General features: G+C 47.3%; 1 protein-coding gene across 3 annotated transcripts in view; it reads right to left on the minus strand.

Moving 5' to 3' along the window:
• inpp5b (inositol polyphosphate-5-phosphatase B) overlaps positions 1 to 23968 on the minus strand; it is a 246141-nt gene that overhangs the window by 190600 nt on the left and 31573 nt on the right. For all 3 annotated transcript variants that reach the window (XM_038801314.1, XM_038801334.1, XM_038801323.1), the window contains exon 5: positions 12759 to 12869. In XM_038801314.1, coding sequence (XP_038657242.1) covers positions 12759 to 12869 — 111 coding nt within the window. The remainder of the gene's footprint in view (positions 1 to 12758; positions 12870 to 23968) is intronic.

Raw genomic sequence — 23968 nt, forward strand, 5'->3', positions numbered from 1 at the left:
TATAGGGCATCTGTCACTGCCCGGATGCACCGATGTCTGCGAGATGCCGGACAGGTCCCCACTCGGCGCCTGGAATGACCCCGTGGCATAAAACTTCAGGGCCACCGTCTGTTGGAAGCTGGCACCTGACCAGGTGGACGATCTCCCTCGCCCTCTCCCCTCACCCCAGCTCCCTCCCCGCCACTCGCCCCCTCACCCCGGCACTCTCCCCACTCCCCGCCCCCTCACCCCGGCACTCTCCCCACTCCCCGCCCCCTCACCCCGGCACTCTCCCCACTCCCCGCCCCCTCACCCCGGCACTCTCCCCCCTCCCCCTCATCCCGGCACTCTTCCCCCCTCCCCGCCACCTCATCCCGGCACTCTTCCCCCCCACCCCGCCACCTCATCCCGGCACTCTTCCCCCCCACCCCGCCACCTCATCCCGGCACTCTTCTCCCCTCCCCGCTACTCTCCCCCCTCCCCGGCACTCGCTCCCTCACCCCGGCACTCCCGCCCCCCCCCCTCACCCCGGCACTCACACTCTTCCCCCCCCCTGCACCCTCCCCGGCACCACCCGCCCTCTCCCCCACCTGCCCTCTCCCCCACCCCCACGCCCATCCTCCACTGAAGATTTTGGAAAGGGCATATCCTCGATGCCATAGGTTTTGGTTGGACCGAGGGTATAACAGAGGGAATGAATGTTTAATTTTATGAATGGTGTGCCAAAAAGCGGATTGCTTTGTCCTGGATGGTGTCAAACCAGTGTTGTTGCAGTTGCAACGCATCTAATAACATGATACACTTCACCATGAACATTTTAAACCAATTTTCTGTCCTGAATATCAGAATGAGAGAGGAGTGAGAGGAGCTTCGAGGTAACTGACTGATTTTTGGTTTTGTTTTGCATAAATATCTTTTCGAATATTTGAAGGTGACAATTGTTGATGGGCTGCAGTTCCTCATGTGCTGAAAGCCGTCAAGTATTTTACCAGGAACCTTGCTGCACACCCAAGTCTAGCCAGTAGGCCAGGCAATAAAATCCAATCGTGTTCACCTTAATCTTCACACTTGCATCAGTGGTGATCAAGAATGGCCAAGGCAACAGTGCTAACTATAGAATTAGAATGTGACTCTGAGGCTGACCACAATTCAGAAACAGAACCTGGGGCCTTTTGGTCCATTTATCAATAAGTAGACTTACGCTAAGCATCATGATGATATAGATCATAGATCAGAGAATTTACAGTGCAGAAGGAGGCCATTCGGCCCATCGAGTCTGCACCGGCTCTTGGAAAGAGCACCCTACCCAAGGTCAACACCTCCACCCTATCCCCATTACCCAGTAACCCCACCCAACACGAAGGGCAATTTTGGACACTAAGGGCAATTTATCATGGCCAACCCACCTAACCTGCACATCTTTGGACTGTGGGAGGAAACCGGAGCACCCGGAGGAAACCCACGCACATACGGGGAGGATGTGCAGACTCCACACAGACAGTGACCCAAGCCGGAATCGAACCTGGTGCCACCAATCTTTTAGAATGCTGCAATCTTTTAGAAACTAGACAACAGTTAACCAGTTGAATTTGCTGCATATTTGATTGTTATTAATAAAAATTAATTGTGTTTAAATTTACAATCCTAGTTATTGGGCAGCCGGAGACCAAAGACATTGGGTATTTACTAAGAATCAGTTGTTTGTAGTGTCGATGGGAGAGGAGGTAGTGTCGATGGAAGAGGAGCGGGCTTGTGCAGTATGGTTTGATTGAAGTATTGATTTTACGTTGATGTTTGCACATTTTTGCCTTTTTTTGTTGTTATCTGTAACTGTTTACAATGCCGAAAAATACCTCAATAAAATTGTTTGATAAAAAAAAGAATCGGTTGTTTATTTTTAATAAATTTAGAGTACCCAATTCTTTTTTTCAAATTGAGGGGCAATTTAGCATGGCCAATTCACCTACCCTGCACATCTTTTTGGGTTGTGCGGGTGAGACCCACGCAGACACGGGGAGAATGTGCAAACTCCACACGGACAGTGAACTGGGCCGGGATCGACGGCCGGTCCTCAGTGCTGTGAGGCAGCAATGCTAACCACTGGGCCACCGTGCTGTCCCAAGAATCAATTGTTACTTTCAATTGTGTTGCGACTCCTGGTCAAGTGGGGCTGGAATTGACTGTGGTCTAGCACAGGGTGTAGTAACAGTGGTGACAATGGACTGGAGAATTATACCTTGAACCTACATTAGCCAGCCTGTCGTGGTGCGTAACTAAGCACGGAAGCACAGTTGCCGAATGTTCAAAAGATGATTCCACAAAATTGTACTGAGTCATTTTGAAAGAACATTTAATTTGCCAACACACCCAAAATAACACTTACATGGGTGGAGGGCTGAACTATTAGTGTTTGTACAGTGTAGTTGGAAACAACCAATCTGCTTGAGAGATAAATATTGCTCAAATTATTAAGTCACAAACAAAATAAAGTACCTTCCAGCAGAGAGGAAAAAAAATAGCTAAGATATGGGGAAGACTTAGTATGCAATGACAAGAATCAAATGTGAAAAAATGTATTTGTTCACATGTCACATTTTCCGCAAAGTTTGGCTCCAAAGTTTCAGAGCTATGGATGTTATTCTGGTATCAAAACTGCATTTGCACTGCATGCACGGGATGTCATTTTGAAGAAGGCACATGCCCCAGAATCACACATGAAAATAATACGAAATTTGATACAATCAGGGAAATAAAGAAAGTGAAAATACAAGATAAAGAGCATATTACAGAATGCAATGTTCCAGGTTTTGATTGTTTCACACACTGCTCTCTCATTCATGCAGCCTGGCAATGCTTCCCAAAGGCAGACAAGGTGCCTTAGCACCTTTCATCTCAAAACTTTAGTTTTCTGCTTTCTATAAAGTTGCTGGTGTGATGCAGCGGTTTACCTTAATAAGTAGCACATTGAAACACACCCAGGCATTGGTTGCATCAGCTAACATTAATAAATCAGACTAATTGCAACATTCACAGCGAGTCATGCTTTCCTAGTTTGAAATGGCTGTATGCCTCTGGTGAGAAATTCCACAGGGAATACACAAGAGAAGTTCGCTCAAATGTATTTGGATCAGCACTCAGACTGCCGGTGATGAAAGAACATAAAGAGATATGCTTTTCTTAAACCTGACTTGGTTACAAATCACAACACTACTACTATCATACCGGACGATAACACACAGAATCTATTAATTGTTCTAAAGCAACAATAACTTATCCTTAGGTCACACCTTTCATTTAATAAAACATCCTTGGTGGCTCACAGGAGCATTAAAAAACAAAATATGACACAACTACACAGGATGATATTAGGTCAGGTTGCCAAAGGTTTACTCAAAGAGGTCAGTTTTCAAGAGTGTCTTAAAGGTGAAACGTGAGGTGTAGGGAGGGAGTTTCAGAGCTTAGGGTCAATGCAACTGGAGGCATGACCACCAATGGTGAAGTGGTCAAAATGAGAAGAACGCAGATATCTTAGAGGGTTGTGATGCTCGAGGAGATTGCAGAGATATAGAGGGGTGAGGCTAAAGGACTTGAAAATAAGCCGAAGAATTTTAAAATCACGACGTTGCTTGACCACAAATCAATGTAGGTCAGTGACCACAGCAGCAACAAACAACTGGAATTTATATAGTGCCTTTAACGTAATGAAACAACAAGAGCATTACAAAATAAAACATGGCAGGGTGATGGGTGAACTGTACTTGGTGCGACTTAGAACATGGCAGCAGATTTTGAACAACCTCAAGTTTATGGAGGGTAGAATTAGGAAGGCCAAAAGTAGGTTGGAATCGTTAAGTCTGGAGGTAACAAAAGCACAAATGTGGGCTTCAGTAGCAGATGAGCTGAGATAGGGGAAAGGCTGAGCAACGAAACAGAGATGGGAAGTAGGTGATCCAAGTGACTATGCAACTTGGGTCAGAAGCTTACTCAGGGTCAAATATGACACAGAGATTGTGAACAGACTGTCTGAATCATAGATTGTTGCCAGGAAGAAGGATGGAGTCAGGAATTAAGGAATGGAGTTTGGAGTGAGGATCAAAGACAATGGCTGAAGTCTCCCCAATATTAAACTGGAGGAAATTTCTGTGCATCCAGCACTGGATGACAGATAAGCAGTCTGATGTTCAGCAACAGTGTAGGGAGTTGGCAGTGGGTTAGAGCAGGGTGTGGTCAGTGTACTTGGGAAAACTAACAATTGTTCTTTTGAATTATATCATCAAGGGACAACAACAGGAGGGGAAAGGATATATCCCTGAGGGATACCAGAGTTGACAGTGCAGGAATAAGAGAAGCAATTGCAAGTGAATCTCTGGCTCGCATTAGACTGATAATAATGGAACCAGCTGATTTTATTTTGCATATCGGATGTTTCACAACAAACTGAGACATCAAAATGATCTTGCGGATTCTTGATTTTCAACATTACACTACTGGCAAACCCAGCTGCATAGACCCTCAACTCTAGAATTCACCATCTCCCTCTCCTTGTTTAAGGCTCTTTGCTAAGTTCTGGGTCACATGTCCCAGTATATTCGAGTGTCGCTGGTTGACAAATTTCGTTTGATAAAGCTCCTGCGAATTACTTTAGGACCTTTTATTACAGGCAGATTCTCCGGCCTCCCAGCTCGCTGGCGGAAAAATTCTCTGTTCCCGCCACTGTCAATGGGATTTTTCCGCTGAAGCAAACCGTGGCGGGGGTGCGCTTCCAGCCAGACCGGAGAATTCCACCATCGGCAAACAGCCAGAGAATTCCGGCCCATATTAAACTGCAACGTTGCTGTAGTTCTTAATCCAGAAATATTTTCCATGGTCTTTTTACAGGGCTAGGCCACAAAATAATTTGGTATTATACTACTACTGACCTAAAGGACCCAGTTGCTGCACTGGGTCTGCGACACTGGTGAGGGAACCAAAAAGAGGGAAAAACCTACTTGACCTCATCCTCATCAATCTACCAGATGCATATGCATCTGTTCATGACAACACTGGTAGGAGTGACCACTGCACAGTCCTTATGCGAGAAGAAGTCACACCTTTACACTGCGATGCCCTTTATTGTCTTGTGTGGCACTCCTACCACGTAATGTGGAATGGATTTCAAAGAGATAAGCAACTCAAAACTGAACATCTATGAGGCACTGTGGGCCAACCGCAGCAACAGAACTGTATTCAAGTACAATCTGCAACCTCACGGCCCAGAACATCCTCACTCTACCATAATCAGCAAACTGGGGGATCAACCCTGGTTCAATGAAGAGAGCAGGTGAGCTTCCCAGGAGCATGAATAAAAATGAGGTGTTAACCTGGTGAAACTACGGGAACTTCCGGTTGCAACATGTAGGTGGAGGTCGCATGTTAGGTGGCTCCCGCTAGAGTCTCTGGTTTTTGGACTTTTATGCCCGGTTTCAGGGTAGTTTGTGAATGGGTTTGTGTGGGAAGTGATAAGGAAGCCGTGAATTGAAGACCCAGAACAAGGGTGCTAGAAAGAAGGGGGCGAGTGAACGTCCACCGTCGAGTAAGGCTGAGTCCTGCAGGAAGAAAGATGGCGGGAGTTGGGTCAATGGGTGGGGCCGCTCCACTCATGGTGGACACTTTGACCGAGGTGATGTCGGTAGAGTTCGAGAGCTTGTTTGCCAAGCATATGGCGGTGCTTCGGAGTGAGATGATGACCTGCGATGAAGGAGTGCGTGAAGGAGGCGATTGCCACGGAAACGTGGCAGTGATCAAGACATTGGTCGAGGTGTAGGAGCAAGGAGAGAAGCTGAAGGGGGTGGAGGAGATTTTGTCGCAGCAGAGCAATCAGTTCACCTCGATGGGTGAGGCCACGCAGAGTGGCAGAGTCCAAAAAAGGGCTCAGAGCCAAGGTGGAGGACCTGGACAACAGGTCGAGGCAGTGAAATCTGAGAAACATGGGCCTAACTGAGGGGAAAATCAACAGTAACAAAAGGATGGGATGGGCCTGGCCGGTGGGCAGGGCCCAGGGTAATGGTGTTAGGAATTAGGAAGGGGGTGAGGGGGGTATGAGAGATGCCCAGTCAGAATGGTGACGTGGAATGTGAGGGGATTGGGGGGCCTGGTGAAGAGAGCGAGGGATTGCGCAAACTTTAAGAGTTTAAAAGCTGATGTGGTGATGCTATTTGAGGGTGAAGGATCAGCTGAGGGTTAGGAAGGGTTGGGTGAATCAGTTGTTTCACTCGAGGTTTGATAGTAGGGCTCGGGGAGTGGTGATACTGGTGGGCAAGAGGGTGTGATTTCAGATGGAGAAGGTGGTGGCTGATCAGGGGCTGTAGGTACGTGTTACGGCCGGATGTGCTGGAGGGAAGGTTCGTGGGCTGGTAAATGCATATGGCCCCCATTGTGATGATACAGAGTTTGTGAAGACAGCTTGTGTCATCCCGGATCTGGATACCCATGAGCTGATAGTGTTGGAACCGAAGGTGGACAGGTCCCAACCGTGCCCGCTGACCTAGGGGAGAGGGGGGCGCAAAGGCGTTGGCTGGGCTCATGAGGGAGATGTGGGGGTGGAGCCATGGAAGTTTTTACACCTGTCATGGGAATGTCACTTTAAGAAATGTTTGTCTTCTCAAGTGGCTGCAGTGATGCAGTGTGTGTGTGTGTGTGGGGTGTGGGGGGGGGGGGGGGGGGGGGGGCGGGGGGGGGGGGGGGGGGGGGAGTTGGACTCTGGCTCTGCTTTTTACTTTCGTTTTGAGCTGTTTCTGGCTCTGCGTTTTAGTTTCGTTTTCAGTTGGATGGCTGCATTCAAACCAAGGTGTATCTTGGTCTCTCTCTGCATGCTAAAGAATGTCTCCAGATCACTTGATGATTTCAAAGTAATACCTGTTTCTGTAAGGAATGCAAACCTACTGTCTTTGTTAAAAAGGGTCTTTGGCTTATGGATGTTGTTGGGAAAGTTACTAAGGGTTACCTATAGAGTACTGTATCTTTGGGGGTGCATCAGTGTTGGTAGTTGATAAGATGTTTACTGTGTGTTCATAAAATGTTCACTGGATTCTTAGAATAAACATTGCTTTGTTTAAAAATACTTTCGATCTCTGTTACATCACACCTGCAAAGTAGGCCCTTGTGCTCCCCATAACCAAAATCCATTAAAAGTTGTGGGTCAGGTGAACTCCATGATATACTTTGGTGTTCTCTAAACCCTGGCCCATAATACACCTTAAAATCGGGAATATTAGTTTTTCTCCCCAATGTACAAAGTGTTTTTGAGGATTGACTTTTTTGTCATGGGAAAGGCTGGGGTTAAGAGATCGGAGTACTTGGTAATTGTGATCACGGATCATGCTCCACATTGGATATATGTAGTATGGAGAAGGGGCAGCCCAAGAGGCTTGGGTGGAGAATGGATGTGGGGTGACTGGCGGATAGGAGCTTCTGTGACAACATAGGGAAGGTGTTTGCAGAGTATGTGAGGTTTAATTCCACGGGGGCGGTCTCACAGTTGGTGGTCTGAGAGGCTCTGAAGGCAGTGGTGAGGTGGGGGGGGAAGAGGTGATTTTGTTTAAGGCTAAGGTGGATAGAGAGGAGAGGGAGGAGCGCCATTGACTGATGTAAGAGAGTTTGGAGGTGGATGGGACCAGACCCTGGTCTCCTGGCAAAGAGGAAGACGTTTCAGGTGAGGTTTGACCTATTTGTCCAGGGGGAAAGCAATGTGTCAGCTGAGAAGGGCGAGGGAAGTTGTCTATGAGTATGGGGAAAGGCAGGGCTTATATTGACAGGTCAGCTCTGGAGGGAAGCCGCGGCAAGGGAGATAGTTCGGGGGTGGCATAAGGCGAGTGAGTTGGTGGTGGCTACACATGGGCTAAATAGCTGGCTTGTAAAGCAGACCAAGGCCAGCAGGGCGAGTTCCAATTCCCGTACCAGTCTCCTCAAACAGGCGCTGAAATGTGGCGACTAGGGGCTTTTCACAGTAACTTAACTTGAAGCCTACTTGCGAGAATAAGCGATTTTCATTTTTTCATTTCCGTAACAGATTAATAAAGTGTTTGAGGCGTTATATAGGGACCTGCATAGGTCGGAGCCACCGGAGGAAGAGTGGGAGATGAGGGAGTTTCTGGATGGGCTGGAGTGTCTGAGGTTGGGGGAGGCGGAGAGGGCATGATTGAAGGCTCCTCTGAGGGAGGAGGAAGTGAAGGTGGAGATTGGGAGGATGCAGGCAGGGAATACGGCAGGACCTGATGGGTTTCCAGTCAAATTTTATGACAGATTTAAGGATAGGCTGGTGCCATTGATGGCGGGAAAGTTTGAGGACACAATGGTCAGGGATAAACAATGGGGCAAGCTTCCATATCGCTGCTGCTGAAGGATCCAGTTGAGTGTGGGTCATATAAGCCCATATCTCTGCTGAATGTGGAGATACTGACAAAGGTTTTTAAAAATTTATTCAACATCTTTGTGTTGTGGACGTGAGTCCCATGCAGGCACAGGGAGAATGTGCAAACCACACAGACAGTGATCTGGAGCTGGGATCGAACATGAGATACTGGCAACGGTGTTGGTGTTAGGGTTGGAAGGGTGCCTCCGAAAGGTGATTGATGAGGATGAGATGGGGTTTGTAAAGGGAAGGCAGTTGTCCTCGAATGTGAGGACGTTGTCGAATGTGGTGCTTTCGTCGGGAGAGATGAGGGAGATGGAGTTGGTGGTGGCGCTGGATGCAGTGAAAGTGTTCGATCAGGTGGAGTGGATTTATTTGATGGCGGTCTTGGTGAAATTTGGGATTGGGCCAAAGTTTGTGGCATGGGTGCACCTGCTATATAAGGAGCCAATGGCGAGCATGGGCAAAAATAGTATGAACTCAGGGTATTTTGCATTGCATTGGGGATGTCCCATGTCCCCCTTCTGTTTGCACTGGTTATAGAGCCCTTGGCTACTGCGCTGAGGAGCTGGGGTTGTGGAAGGGGACAGTGAGGGGGTGGGGTGTTCTGAAATGCAGACGATTTGCTGTTGTATATTCCAGAGCCGAGCTCTTCGGTGGCGAGTATAATGAAATTGCTCCAGAGATCGCGGATATTTTCAGAGTATAAATTAAATTTAGGGAAATGTGGAAATGAGTATTTTGTGGTCTCCACTCTGGGAATAAGGACTGAGGGGGGGGGGGGGGGGGGGGGGGGGGGGGGGGGGGGGGGGGGGGGGGGGGGGGGGGGGGGGGTGCGGGGGGGATGGGGGGGGCTTCATTTCACTCTGACAGCATCTCATTTTAGGTATTTGGGGGTGCAGGTGGCCAGAGATTGGGCAGGGCTCGGAAGTTGAACTTCACTAGCTTAGCGGGGAGGGTGAAGGGTAATTGCTGAGTCAGGACAATCTCCCTCTGTCGTTGGAGGGCGGGTGCAGGCAGTAAAGTGAATGTTTTGCCAGATTCTTGTTCTTGTTTTCAATCCTGGACAGTCTGATGTACTCGTTTGTTTAGGCGAGGAAGGAGGACAGGATTAAGAAGGTGATACTACAGAAGAGACGGCAGGGGGGGTAGTCTTCCCAAATTGGTTGCATTATTATTGGGCGACAAATGCAGAGAAATTTCAGGGTTGGAGCAGAGATGGAGGGTTCTTTGTGGGTAAGGCTGGAGGGCGGGCACTTGCAGTGGGGTCAGGGTTGAGGCCACTGGCAACAGGCCCCTACAATGGCTCCAGCGAAGTATACGGTGAATGCAGTGGTGGGGCCAAGTCAAGATCTGGAGGTAGTTTAGACAGCCCTTTAGGTTGGGGCTGGGTCAGGGGTGTGAGACGCTCAGGGGTAATCATGGGTTCGAGCCAAGGAGAATGATGCGAGGTTCAAGGTTTCCGGGCAACACAAAATGATGCACGAGACCATTCGGTCCCATTATCAATGTGGCCAGCCTCTTTCCTTTCTCTTCCCCAGTGTCTCCATTTTTCTCGCTGAAGGATTTATCCAACTCTCGAGTTACCAAATGAATGGTTTCCACCACTCTGTCAGACAGTGTATTCACAATCATAACCACTTGCTATGTAACAATTTGATCCTGGTACTGCCACTGGCTCTTTTGCCAACTATTTGTGCACTCTGGTTCCTGGTTATTCTGCTATTAGAAGCACCACATTATAGAATTTACAGTGCAGAAGGAGGCCATTCAGCACATCGAGTCAGCACTGGCTCTTGGAAAGAGCACCCCACTTAAGCCCACACCTCCACCCTATCCCCGTAACCCAGTAACCCCACCTAACCGAAGGGCAATTTAGCATGGCCAATCCACCTAACCTTGCACATCTTTGGACTGTGGAAGGAAACCGGAGCACCCGGAGGAAACCCATACAGAAACGGGGGAAAAAGTGCAGACTCCGCACAGACAGTGACTCAAGCCGGGAATCGAACCTGGGACCCTGGAGCTGTAAAGCAACTGTGCTAACCACTATTACGTCAATCACATGGTCCTCAAAAACCTTCTCCAGCATTCATTAAAGATATCATTTGAGTTAGTCACACACGATTTGTCTTCAACAAATGGTTTTCATTTATTAACCTGCCCCTTTTTCCTAAATGTCAACTAATTTAGTCCAGTTTATTGTTTTAAAAGCTTTATTGCATCGGCATTAGCCTGACTGGCCAGTCGGATCTGATTTAACCTCTCTTGAATATAGGTGCAACATCTCAATCTCTGGCACCTCTCCAATATCGACCTTGTGATAACAGCCTCATAGTTTCTACCCTTCGTCTCCTCTGCATCTTGGCATGCATCTCATCGGCACCAGTTTCCAACTTTTATATTGCAAAGTTAATATTTAGCTATCTCTATCCCGAGCAATTTCTCTCCTAATTCTTCTTTTTGTGACATTGTATCGCTCTCTATTAAAGAGGATGTTGCCCAAGTACTTATTTATGACCGCAGCCACCAGAGACCCAGGTTCAATTCTAGCCTCGGGTGACCGTGTGGAGTTTGCACTTTCTCCCCATGTCTGCGTGGGATTCCTCCGGGTGTTCCCATTTCCTCCAAGGGTCCAAAGATGTGCAGGTTAGGTGGATTAGCCCTGCTAAATTTCGCTTTCGTGTCCAGCGATGGGGTTGCAGGGGATAGGGCCTGTGTAGGGTCCTCTTTCAGACGATCAGTGCAGGCTCGATGGGCCCAATGGCCACCTTATTTTTTAATATAAATTTAGAGTACCCAATTCATTTTTTCCAATTAAGGGGCAATTTAGCATGGCCAATCCACCTACCCTGCATATCTTTTTTTAAATTTAGATTACCCAATTATTTTTTTCCAATTAAGGGGCAATTTAGCATGGCCAATCCACCTACACTGCACATTTTTGGGTTGTGGGGGCGAAACCCACGCAGACACGGGGAGAATGTGCAAACTCCACACGGACAGTGACCCAGAGCCGGGATCGAACCTGGGACCTCAGCGCCATGAGGCGGTTGTGCTAACCACTAGACCACCGTGCTGCCCTACCCTGCATATCTTTGGGTAATGGGGGCGAAACCCACGCAAACACAGAGAGAATGTGCAAACTCCACACGGAGAGTGACGCAGAGCCGGGATCGAACCTGGGACCTCGGCACCGTGAGACAGCAGTGCTATCCACTGCGCCATCGTGCTGCCCTGAATGGCCTCCTTCTTGACTGTCGGGATTTAATGATATCTTCTACCTTCACAAGATCTCCTTTTTAGATCCTCACCCTTCCTCTGACTACCCTTTCACTCGGAGTGTGATTTTCCGGTTGCGCCCACCCCAAAAATTAACACCCGAGGTCAACAGACCTTTAAATGGTCCGTCAAATTTTCCATCTTGGCTGCAATGATTCCCGAGGCAGACAAGATGAGAAAGTTTACCCTGTGTGTTTCTTCGGAAAGGACTTTGTGGTTTCATTTTATGTTACCCACAAATATATTCTCCCACATTGTCTTTGCCTCGCTACATTTTCTTTGCCCCTCTTTTATTATTTCTCTTATATCTCCTCTGTACTTTATATCTTCAGATTGATTCCGAGAACCTTACATTTGTCATAAGTCAAATTTTTCAGTCTAATTTTAACCTCTATATCTTAGTTATTCAGGCAGCACTAGCTGAGTTGCCCTTCTTACCCTCTCACAAGAATGTGTCCATTCTGTACCCGAACCATCTCTTTTGCAGCCCTCCCATTTTTCAATTGCTTTGACTATCGATCTTTTCATTCCAATCAATCTGGGCCAGACCCATTTACAGTTCACACGAGTTAGCCCTCCTAAAAGCAAGTAATTTTATGCTTGTCTGCACTTTACCCTTTTTCCAAAAATTTCTGGACAAAGCTGGCAGGTCTGGTTGAAGGTTAAAATGAGAAATAAGTTGCCACATATTAGAGAAGTGGCGCAACAGGAACATTTCATGAATGTTCAAGGCAATGGAATCATCCTGAAGCACACTAATAAGGCGTACTTTCAACAATGGAAGTATAGCTTGTCTGCCCCTTGTAGGTCTGCAGTACATTGTGAGCATCGGAAGTGGAACTATGGAGGACTCTGTGGGTTATGCCCTCCTCCTTTTATGATGTTGGACCTCTCATGCTGCGCATGTAATCAGTTCCTGCCTCCCCCCCTTCCCGCCCAGGAAATTCCAGTGCTAGTTCCAACAGGTCAATGACTTGGCAAAATTTGGTCCCGATCCTACTTCCACCACTGAACAGTCCCACTGGCCCCAAATCTACTGGCACATTTGGGGGTCTTTAGACTTATTTCTCAGCAATTTTAAATGGAAGAGTAACAAACATGTTCTTACCTTCACGTGCCTGGTGGGCTTCCTGTAGGAACATCCTGGTCTGTGAACCAAAGGGGAGCTGAAGTTCCAGGTCAACATCTCTCGATATTATTTTGACTGTGGTATCGGAACCTACATGAATTGCCAATAAACAATTCAGAACAACATGATTGCAAGTTGGTCATGTAGAGCAATGCGCACACAAGCTAAATCCCCCACCATGAATTCCTGCTCTTGTTAAAATCATAAACATAGGGCACAATTAAATTTGCACCTGCTGAAGACGCAGAACCTGCTTTACTCAGTGTATAGACCAGTCTACCTTTCAATGCACGATTTTCAATATTGAAACACAATTGCTTAAATACTCCACTACGTTTATGCAACGTTAAAAGGGGTGAAATTTGCCCACTTTCCTGACACAAGTCCCAACCTTTTTGGTGGCCCTCTCCTGGGAAAAGATATCTGGACCAAAACTTGCTCAAATTTTTTGCTATTTTAAAAATATAAAATGGGAATCAAATTCTAAGTAATAAATGTCTCCCTTTTCAAGCTCATTCAGAAAATCATACTTTCATATGAGTAAGCACATTTGACTAAAACAGCTGCAAATATGGATGCAAAAGAAAACTACACGTTGTGAACCTAACATTTTGATGCTGTGGTTACATTTTCAGCCATTGAAATGAAAACACAGTGAACAGTGATATAAAACCTGTGATAATACTGACACCTGGTGGCATAAACCAGGCTGTATGATGCCTTCCAAAAGTTATCTTACACCAATAGAATCATAGCATTTACAGTGTAGAAGGAGGCCATTCAGACCATCGAGTCTACATCGGCCCTTGGAAAGAGCACCCTACTGAAGCCCACACCCCCCTATTCCCATAACCCAGTAACCCCACCTAACCTTTTGGACACTAAGGGCCAATTCAGCACAGCCAATCCGCCAGACCTGCACATCTCTGGGCCGTGGGAGGAAACCGGAGCACCCGGAGGAAACCCACGCAGACACAGGGACTCCACACAGACAGCCACCCAAGGCCTGATCCAAACCTGGGTCCCCGTAGCAGCAAGGCAGCAGCTGCTGCTTTAGGAAGTTCAGAGAATCAACATCCACTGCATGAGCTGATAGCCCGTTCAGAGGTTAACTATTCTCTTGGAAAAGAACGGCCTCCTGACATCTAACCCAGGCCTAGTCTTACAAGACTCAAATTGTTACCCTGGTCCTCCATAACTTATTTAGTTGGAGCAAACTGTCAACTGAAACACAATCTATTCCCCTTTATCAACTTTATAAACATCAGTCAGATCTGTTAACTCTTATGTCTCTCTAAAATTCAGTCTCAACCCTCTCAATCTGTTTTGAAAGCTTAGGAGCTTAATACTGGAATTTAATTCAGTAACCCTCCCCTGCACCCTTTCCAAAGGCATGGGGCACCAGCTTTGTCATGGAAATCACAAATGTCCCAAATACTTTACACGTTTCTCTCATTTCAAATGCTACCTCCCCTTCGCGGTGCAATAATTGCATTAAAACGTTCAGACTGCACTGACACGTCCAAGGAACTCTGAAGTGGTTTGTGTAACCGAGCAAAAAATTATAAACACGGACAAAATTCAACAACTTGAAAACTTTACAAATCAAAAGGTTGTATAAAGGTGCATGAAGTAAAACCAAAATTTAGAAAACCTTTCAAAAATGGAAAACTCTGCAAAAGGCTTTGTATTGATTCCAGATACTTGCTCCTTCTTAGATACCAAACTCTACACCCGTCCAGGATCAAATAAGCAATCCTAATAAAATTATAGCACATTCACGTTTTATGGGAGTAAATTATATATGCAGGAAAAGTACTTCTTTGTTCAACACCCAATCTATGCACTGACTGCTTCAAAACAGCTAGCTATAAAAACCTATCATGCATCATCTGAGAAGATTTCCAGCATGATAAAATCAACTACTTCAAAGCAAAAGATCTATTTATAATTGCACTCACAACAAAATTCACTGGTCTTGCATTTTCACGTACATGACGCTACATGACGGGATAACACCAATGCATCTGTCACTCCAGTACCAAATGCTACTACAAGGCAGCTGCAGGTTGCATCTTGCCGGTACCAATCTTCAGCAGAGCTTCACCCGCATCAGAATGATAAACGGGACAAATCTACAATCAAACCATCCAGAAGCTGTATTCAGCACCACTTTCTAAAGTTTATAGGACAGTCGGAATAATCAAAAATTGCACGGACCAACAATCCCACGGGTTGCAGCAATTCTAGGGGAAAGGCCACCATCCAAGGCAACAAGGCTAGGCAATTAAAATGTGGATTTGTCAGTGCAATCACATCCCGAGAACAACAAAGAAATGACAGAACTTGCACAATATTGAATCTGTTATAATAAGTAATTCTCCTAGAGTTTTTGCTTTTCTATAAGGAGCCCAGGTGTAAAACATACTTTAGAAGCCAACACATTGGTGTTTTAAAAGAATCATAAAAATAATTTATTGTAAAATACACATACATGAAAACTAGGCGGAGTATTCTTTTGGCCCCTCAAGTCTGCTCTGCCATTCAATATGATCATGGTTGTTCCTCTAACTCAACTTGCTCCCACGCTGTCCCAACACCTCTTGACACCTTCAGAGTCTAGAAATCCATCTATTTTCTTCTTCAATATATTCAGTGATTTGGTCTCCAGTCTTCAACAGTAGATAATTCCACAGGTTCACCACCCTCTGTGAAGAAGTTTCTCCTCATCTCAGTCCTAAATGGCCAAGCCGCCGGTATCCTAGACTGTGACCCCTTGTTCTAGATCCCCCCAGCCAGAGGGGACATCATCGTTGCATCCAGTCTGTCCAGCCCTGCCAGAATTTTAGATGTTTCAATGAGATCCCCTCTTATTCTTCTAAACTCCAGTGAATACAGGCCCATTTCGCCCAATCTCTCCTCATACAGTAATCCTGCCATTGCAGGCATAAAGTCTGGTGAATCTTTACTGCACTCCATCTATGACAAGTATATCCTTTCTTAAGTAAGGAGACCAAAACTGCTCACAGTAATTTGGGTGTGATATCACCAAGGCCCTGTACATTTGCAGTGAGACAGCATTGCTCCTGTACTCAAATCCTCTTGTAATGAAGGTCAACATACCATTTGCCTTCCTAACTGCTTGCTGCACCTACCTGAATGCTGGCTTTATACTATCGTTGAAATAATATTGTGCCATTCTGTTTCGCCATCCCAAGTAGATAACTTCACATTTATCCATGTTATAATGCATCTGCCAAATATTTGCCCACTCACTCAACTTGTCTAAATCACCTTGAAGCCTCTCAACATCCACCTCATCACTTACCTTCCCACCAAGATGTGTGTCATTTGCAAACTTAGAAATATTACTTTTGGTTCCCTCATCTGAATCATTGATATATATTGTGAACATCTGGGACCCAAGCACTGATCCCTGTGGGACCCCACTAGCCACTATGTGCTTGAAAAATACCCATTTATCCCTACTCTGTTTTCTTTCTGCTAACCAATTTTCAATCCATGCCGAAATATTATCCCCAATCCCATGCACTTCAATTTTTCACACTAACCTCTTATGTGGGATTTTACCAAAAGATTGCTAAAAATCCAAAGACATCACATCTACTAGTTCAGGGGCTGGTTTAGCACAGGGCTAAATCGCTGGCTTTGAAAGCAGACCAAGGCATACCAGCAGCACGGTTCAATTCCCGTACCAGCCTCCCCGAACAGACGTCGGAATGTGGCGACAAGGGGCTTTTCACAGTAACTTCATTTGAAGCCTACTTGTGACAATAAGCAATGTTCATTTCATTTCATTCTCATCCACTCTACTAGTTACATCCTCAAAAACTCCAGCAAGTTTGTCAAACATGATTTCCCTTTCATAAACCCATGTTGACGTTGTCTAACCCCGTTGATATTTTAGAAGTGTCCTCATCATATCCTTTGGAATAGACTCTAGCATTTTCCCTACTACTGATGTAAGGCTAACGGGTCTATAATTCTGTTTCTCCCCCCCCCCCCCCCCCCCCCCCCCCCCCCCTTTCATATGGCATAGTTAGATTTGCCATCTTCCAATCTCCCGGGACTGATCCAGAGTCTACAGAATTTTGGGAGATGCCAACCAATACATGCACTATTTTCGTGGCCGCCTCCTTTCGTCCCCTGGGATGCTGATTATCAGGCTCTGGGGATTCATCGGCTTTCAGTACCATTAATTTCCCAATGCTATATTTCTAGTCATACTAATTTCCTTCAATTCCTCCTTCTCACTGGATCCTTGATTCCTTAGCATTTCTGCCAAGTTATTTGTGTCTTCCTCAATGAAGAGAGAATTAACGTAGTTGTTTAATTGCTCTGCAATTTTCTTGTGCTCCATTATAAATTATCCTGTTTCGGACTGTAATCTTTTTGTAGACTTAGAGAAGCTTTTACAGTCCATTTTTATGTTCCCTGCATGTTTACTCTCATACTCTACTTTTCCCCTTTGAAATCAATCTCTTTGTCCTTCTTGGCTGAAAACTGAACTTCCCCCAATCCTCGAACTTGCTACTTTTTCGAGCAACTGTATATGACTCCTCTTTGGATCCAATACTAATTTCTTTTGTTGGTCATGTTAAGTCGCTTTTCTTGCGCTTTTGCACTAGTAAGGAAATGTACAACTGTTGCAATGCATACACTCTTTCTTTAAATATTAGCCATTGCCTGTCTGTTGTCAGGACTTTTAATGAAGTTCCCCAATGTATCATAGTTAACTCATGCCTCATACCTCTGTAGTTTCATTTGTCTAAATTTTGGACATGAGTTTGTAGCCATCTGGGATGGCCACTTTCAGTACATAAAATGGACACTCACAGAGCCTACAGGGAAATATGGACAATGCCAAGCAACAAGCAGGCACAGAGCCTGAATGTATATTTGGAAGGCAGTTTGCAGACGGAACCGAAACTCTGGGCTGATTTACATATTGATGGCCCATCTCCGGGAAACAAAGAACGACTGCTCAGGTAGCCGATACTGTCCCAGACAGTCCGGCGCCACTACCCCAGCAAGAAGACACAAACAAAGCAAGGCCAACGGCCACTTAGGACACATCCCGCCATCAAGGCACCCGTCCCTTTATTGGCTTAAATCGATGGCAGTGATCAAGAAGCTGCAAATTAATTGGGACCGAGTTTAACGCCCGCCTAAAAACACACGAAACCCCTCCAAGTATAAGAAGGAACCCCCGTGAAAGGTTTGTTCTCTTGGATTTGGCTCTCGAGCGGAGAGACCCTTTCACCAGCACCACCAGAAGCAAGTAAGTTCAAGTTCAACGCTTGCTACGAGACGGACGACCTTAGCTGTATTCCTGTTACCTCTTCGAACCCAGCAGCCTCAGATCTGAACAATGCCATTGTTCCTCTGACCTAAGTGGGCACCCAAAGTTAAGTATAGGTATTAGTGATAGATAGTGATAGTGTTAGTGCCCGTTCCGAGAACGCAGACATTAACGGCACCGATTGACAGTATTCGGATTCCCCAACTTGGGTCTGCGACACCCTTTGGGACAAGTCCGGGAGACCGGGAGTAGCAGGCACAGTCCGGGGACATCCCGTAGAATTCCTATGGGACACAGGAGGGTCCCGTACCATGCTAAATTCCTCCACAATGTTCCAATGAGATACATGGCCCACATACATCATTACCCTCAGGTGGTTTCACAGGACACTTGCAGCAGGGACACATTACAGCCCCTGTAGCGATTCAGATAGGCAACATTAAAACCAAACATCCCGTAGTTCTCGTAGATCTACCCCAGACAGCCGAACACACTTTGGGGATAGACTTTATGAGCTCCTACAATCTATCGTTCGACCCTGTAAATAAATTTGTGTGGAGAATGGCAAAGGCAGCACGAGCCCCCGCCACGCTCACAGTTGGAGACTACGTACACAGGATTAACGCAATAGGAGACTTCTGGTTTGTTCCACGAGCCATTAATCAGGACAAAGACGTTAGAGACGTTTTGTAGAGACACAAAGCTTCTTTTGCCCAGCACAAGCACGACTGCGGCAAGATAGCAGGCTTACATCACAGGACCCGACCCTAAACCCCAAAACCAGTACGGTTTTCCCCAACAAGCAGAAGGAGACTTCGCAAAGGTTATCCAGAGTTTCCTTGACCAAGGCGTACTTCATTCAGTAGCCTCAACTAACAATGCCCCTATTTGGCCCGTCAGGAAACCCGATGGCTCATGGCGACTGACCATCGATTATAAGAACTAAACAAAGTCACCCCATTAGCAGCCCCCACCGTAGCCACGAGTCCCGAGACGATGTTAAAACAGAGACCCCAGTCAAATTTGTTCTCGGTTTTGGACATCAGCCACGGCTTTTGGTCCATTCCATTGGATAAAGCGTGCCAATACAAATTTGCTTTCACCTTCCAGGGACAGCAATACATGTGGACGTGCCTACCACTAGGCTTCCACAACTCCCCCTCCATTTTCCACCGACAGCTGCCGAATAGATTAGCTACATTTCCCGACCCGATTGCCTCATCCAGTATGTAGACGACTTACTTCTGCAAACAGACACTAAGGGAGAACACATTTCACTTCTCTCCGAATTATTCGGACTCCTTCACGAAATCGGAGATAAGGTAAACCCCAAAAGGCCCAGATTCTACAAGAAAAAGTCACTTATTTAGGCACATTGATCACCCATGGCAAATGCAAGATCGAACAGAAACACATTGACTCCATCGTTAAATTGCCCTTGCCCCATAATGTTACAGCCCTCCGGTCATTTCTAGGACTGGTTGGCTACTGCAGGAACCACATAGACGGTTTTGCCACAAAGGCAGCCCTTCTTTCCGAACTCATAAAAAAGCAAGCCCCATGGGAATGGCTCCACAGATGCCGTGGATGCATTAACACGAGCCCTCAGCACAGCTCCCGCATTACAGGTCCCAGACCCACTCTCCCCATACGCAATTGAGGTTGCAACCACCGACTGAAGCCTTTCGGCCATGCTCCTCCAGGAAAGACACGATCGTTTAGGCCCCATAGCATACGCCTCACGAGTTCTCGATCCAGTAGAGCAAGGAATTTCTGCCTGCGAAAGGCACTTGCTCGCAGTTTTTTGGGCTGTTCAATACTTCGCCTACAAACAGGACTCAACCCCGTAACCATTTTAACAGGGCACACCCCAACCCACAGTCAGCCAAATTCGCGCAGCACGATGGACCCTACTCTTACAAGAACGCAACATTACGGTTAAACGGACTAAGACACACACGTTTCTCGCAGATAATTTACAGTACGCAGACACCCCACATGAGTGTGAGATCATTACCACCAGGCACAATACAGGACCCTTTGTATCCAAGTCAGCTCCCCCAAAACCAGGTACTACACCCCAGAGACCGCAGCCCACAGACACAGACGCACCCCTAAAGATTTATGAGGATGGCTCCTCCACAGTTTTGAACGGTAAACAAATCACCGGTTGTGGCATTTATGTAGAGGACGCGCGTTGGAGGAGATATCACTGAAATTGCCTGGACATCTAGGTTCGCAGGCAGCAGAATTAGCAGCCGTAGCATATATTGTAGAGCACCCCGACTCGTTCCTGACCCCAGCCAACATATACTCCAACAGCCTATATGTCAGCAGAAGTTTAACGGAATTCCTACCCCTGTGGGAATCTAGAGGTTTTGTTTCTGCAGATGGAAAACCCCTACCCTCAGCCCCATTACTCCAGCATATTCTCAGGACAGCTAAAGATTGTAAATACGGTATCATTAAAGTTCGTAGCCACCATCATTCTTCCCCCCCTGGTAACGTTAAGGCAGACGCCCCAGCAAAGGCAGGTTCCAGACATGGTCACTTTTGGAATCCCCCCCGAGAGTGCCCCAGTACACGCGGTCCAGGTCTCACAGACCAATATTCAAGACTTAGCTCAAGCCCAAAAGGAAGACGAAAAGCTCAGGGAAGTTTTTAAAAGATAACTTTCCGGCCCCCTACGATAAGTACAGAAACACTTTAACGACACACAATGGCATAATTCTAAGAGATGGTATTTATGTGGTCCCCACCCAAGATAGAAACCAAATTATCTGCCAATTCCATGACAACCATGGACACCAAGGGATAGATACATATACATAGAACATACTTGTTTAATTTGCACCCAGAACAATCCAGACAGGTATGCGAGGAATGGTCAGCTCAGTCACACCCACCCTGTTAATGGCCCCTGGACAAATTTGCAGATTGATTACACAGGTCCCCTACCCCGCTGCGCGAATGGTTTTAAGTATGTGTTGGTATTAATCAACACCTTCACGAAATAGGTGGAAGCTTTTCCATCTAGAACTAACATTGCAAAAACAACAGCCAAGATCCTAGCGCAGCACATCTTCACAAGGTGGGGCCTTCCCCGTAGCATAGAGTCAGACCAAGTTTTCCCCTTTGCACTCATGTTCAGAAGGAACACGGTATCAACTTCGACAGGATTCACCCCCTACACCCTCATCACCGGATGGTCCATGAAGGGAACAGAATATTTGTTAGGGCTTGATTTGGATAGCCCCAGTCACTGCCCTCACCCATGAGAAAGCAGTACAGCAGATTATCGATAATGTTAAAGCAGCCCAGTTCGCCGCAGCAGTTAGGCTTGGTACACGAAAGAAACAAAGTTAAGTATGTTTTGACACAACAGTACACGCCACAGAATTTTCAGTAGGGCAGCAGGTCATGCTCTCCCTGTACAACCCCAGTTCATTTCTTTCCCACAAATTCACAGGACCCTACTCAATTACAGATAAAGTCAGCCCATCCGTTTTTAAGATCACTTATCCCAATGGCAAGTCAGGATGGTTTCACATAAACCAGCTTAAGGCTTATGGCACACAGAGCAACCGCTCACACCACAACTCACTTGCAGCAGCAGACGAACACGCCCGCCCATGGACGACCTATTCCAACCCTCCCCCAACCAGTCCAGCCCATCCTCGGACACCACTTCGGCTCCACCCCCAGAGGCAAGACTCCGCCTCTCCCTTCATTCGACTGACAGCGATAGCAATAGCACAGAAACATTAGATCACATGGAACCACCACACAATTTCAATTCTGCACCAGGCCCCACTCCCAGCGACTCCGAACAAGATTCGTTCGACCCCTTTGAGACCAGTATATAAAAGCCCCTGGACCGGACCCACCGACTGACGACTATGGATTACCCCCCACTGCCTCCAACCTAGACACGAAACATTGGCACTGCGACAATTCCTACAGACTCATCCGTAACGATGAGATGGACCCCACTTCGTCCCAAGCAGCCTTGGCACAGCTACTCCAGTCACGAGTGTGGCAACCGGGAGAAGATGATGGCTCCGAGTCTGACTTCCACCAGACAAGCCCCTTTGCGATTCTTTTCGCTATAGAACAATGAGGTGTCCAGATGATGGTAAAAAGGAACCGAATGAGATTTATGGTGTCCTTCTTTCTGATGGAGCCTGCCCTATTTTGTGATTTTAGTTTGCTGTTTTTAAATATTGAATGTTTGTATTGTGCACGACCCTTTGATAAAGTTTTTCATGGCCCCACGGCATATTTTGATGCAGTCACAACTATTCTTTTAATACCAAGTGGCAGTTAAAGGAACAAATTTGTCGGCAGACGCATTCGGGGATTTGTTTGGGCGCATGGGACTCCGAGGGTAAGGAGGGTCTTTTTGGAGCAGGGCAGGGATAGAGGGGGGCTGGCGCTGCCCAACCTCTCTGGGTACTATTGGGCGGCTAATGTCTCGATGGTACGCAAGTGGGTAATGGAGGGGGAGGGGGCAGCATGGAAAAGGATGGAGATGGCGTCCTGCGGAGGCACGAGCCTGAAGGCACTGGTAACGGCTCCGTTGCCGCTTCCTCCAACGAGGTACACCACGAGCCTGGTGGTGGCGGCCACCCTCAAAATTTGGGGGCAGTGGAGGCGACACAGGGGGGAAGTGGGGGGCTCGGTGGAGGCCCCGGTGCGGGGGAACCACCGGTTTGTCCCAGGGAACATGGATGGCGGGTTCCTGGGGTGGCACAGGGCGGGCAATAGGAAGTTGGGAGACCTGTTTATTGACGGGAAGTTTGTGAGACTTGGTGAACTGGAGGAGAAGTTTGAGCTCCCCCTGGGGAATATGTTCAGGTACCTTCAGGTCAAGGCGTTTGCTAGGCGACAGGTGGAGGGGTTCCCTTTGCTGCCCCCCACAGGGAGTAAGGGATAGGGTGCTTTCGGGGGTGTGGGTCGGGGATGGGAAGGTGTCTGACATCTACCAGGTAATGCAGGAGGTGGGGGAGGCGTCGGTAGAGGAGCTGAAGGCTAAGTGGGAGGTGGAACTGGGGGAGCAGATTGAGGAGGGGACATGGGCGGACGCCCTGGAGAGGGTGAACTCCTCCTCTTCATGTGCAAGGCTTAGTCTCATCCAGTTCAAGGTGCTGCACCGGGCCCACATGTCCGGGTCTAGGATGAGTAGGTTCTTTGGGGGCGAAGACAGGTGCGTCAGGTGTTCGGGGAGTCCAGCGAACCATGCCCATATGTTCTGGGCATGCCCGGCACTGCAGGAGTTCTGGAAGGGGGTGGCGGGGACGGTGTGCAGGGTGGTGGGATCCAGGGTCAAGCCAGGCTGGGGACTCGCGATATAGATATAGAGAAATACAGCACAGAACAGGCCCTTCGGCCCACGATGTTGCGCCGAACTTTTGTCCTAGGTTAATCATAGAATTTTGGACAATTTTTCATGGCCAATCCACCCAACCTGCACAACCTGCGATATTTGGGATTGGAGTGGAGCCGGGAGTGCAGGAGGCGAAAGAGGCCGATGTCTTGGCCTTTGCATTCCTAGTAGCCCAGCGGAGGATCTTGCTGCAGTGGAAAGATGCGAGACCTCAGAGTGTGGAGACCTGGATTAATGACATGGCGGGATTCATTAAGTTGGAGAGGGTTAAGTTCGCCCTGAGGGGTCGGTACAAGGGTTCTTTAGGAGGTGGCAGCCTTTCCTCGACTTTCTGGCTCAACGATAAGGTATAGGTCAGCAGCAGCCGCAACCTTGGGGGGGGGGGTTAGGGGGATAGTGTTTAAGTTAATTTGCTTATTGTCAATTTATTCTGTTCTTTATTGGGGTTGGGGGGGGTGGGGGGGGGTTTGTTATATGCGT

Source organism: Scyliorhinus canicula, chromosome 1 (assembly GCF_902713615.1).
Source record: "Scyliorhinus canicula chromosome 1, sScyCan1.1, whole genome shotgun sequence".
NCBI lineage: Eukaryota > Metazoa > Chordata > Chondrichthyes > Carcharhiniformes > Scyliorhinidae > Scyliorhinus > Scyliorhinus canicula.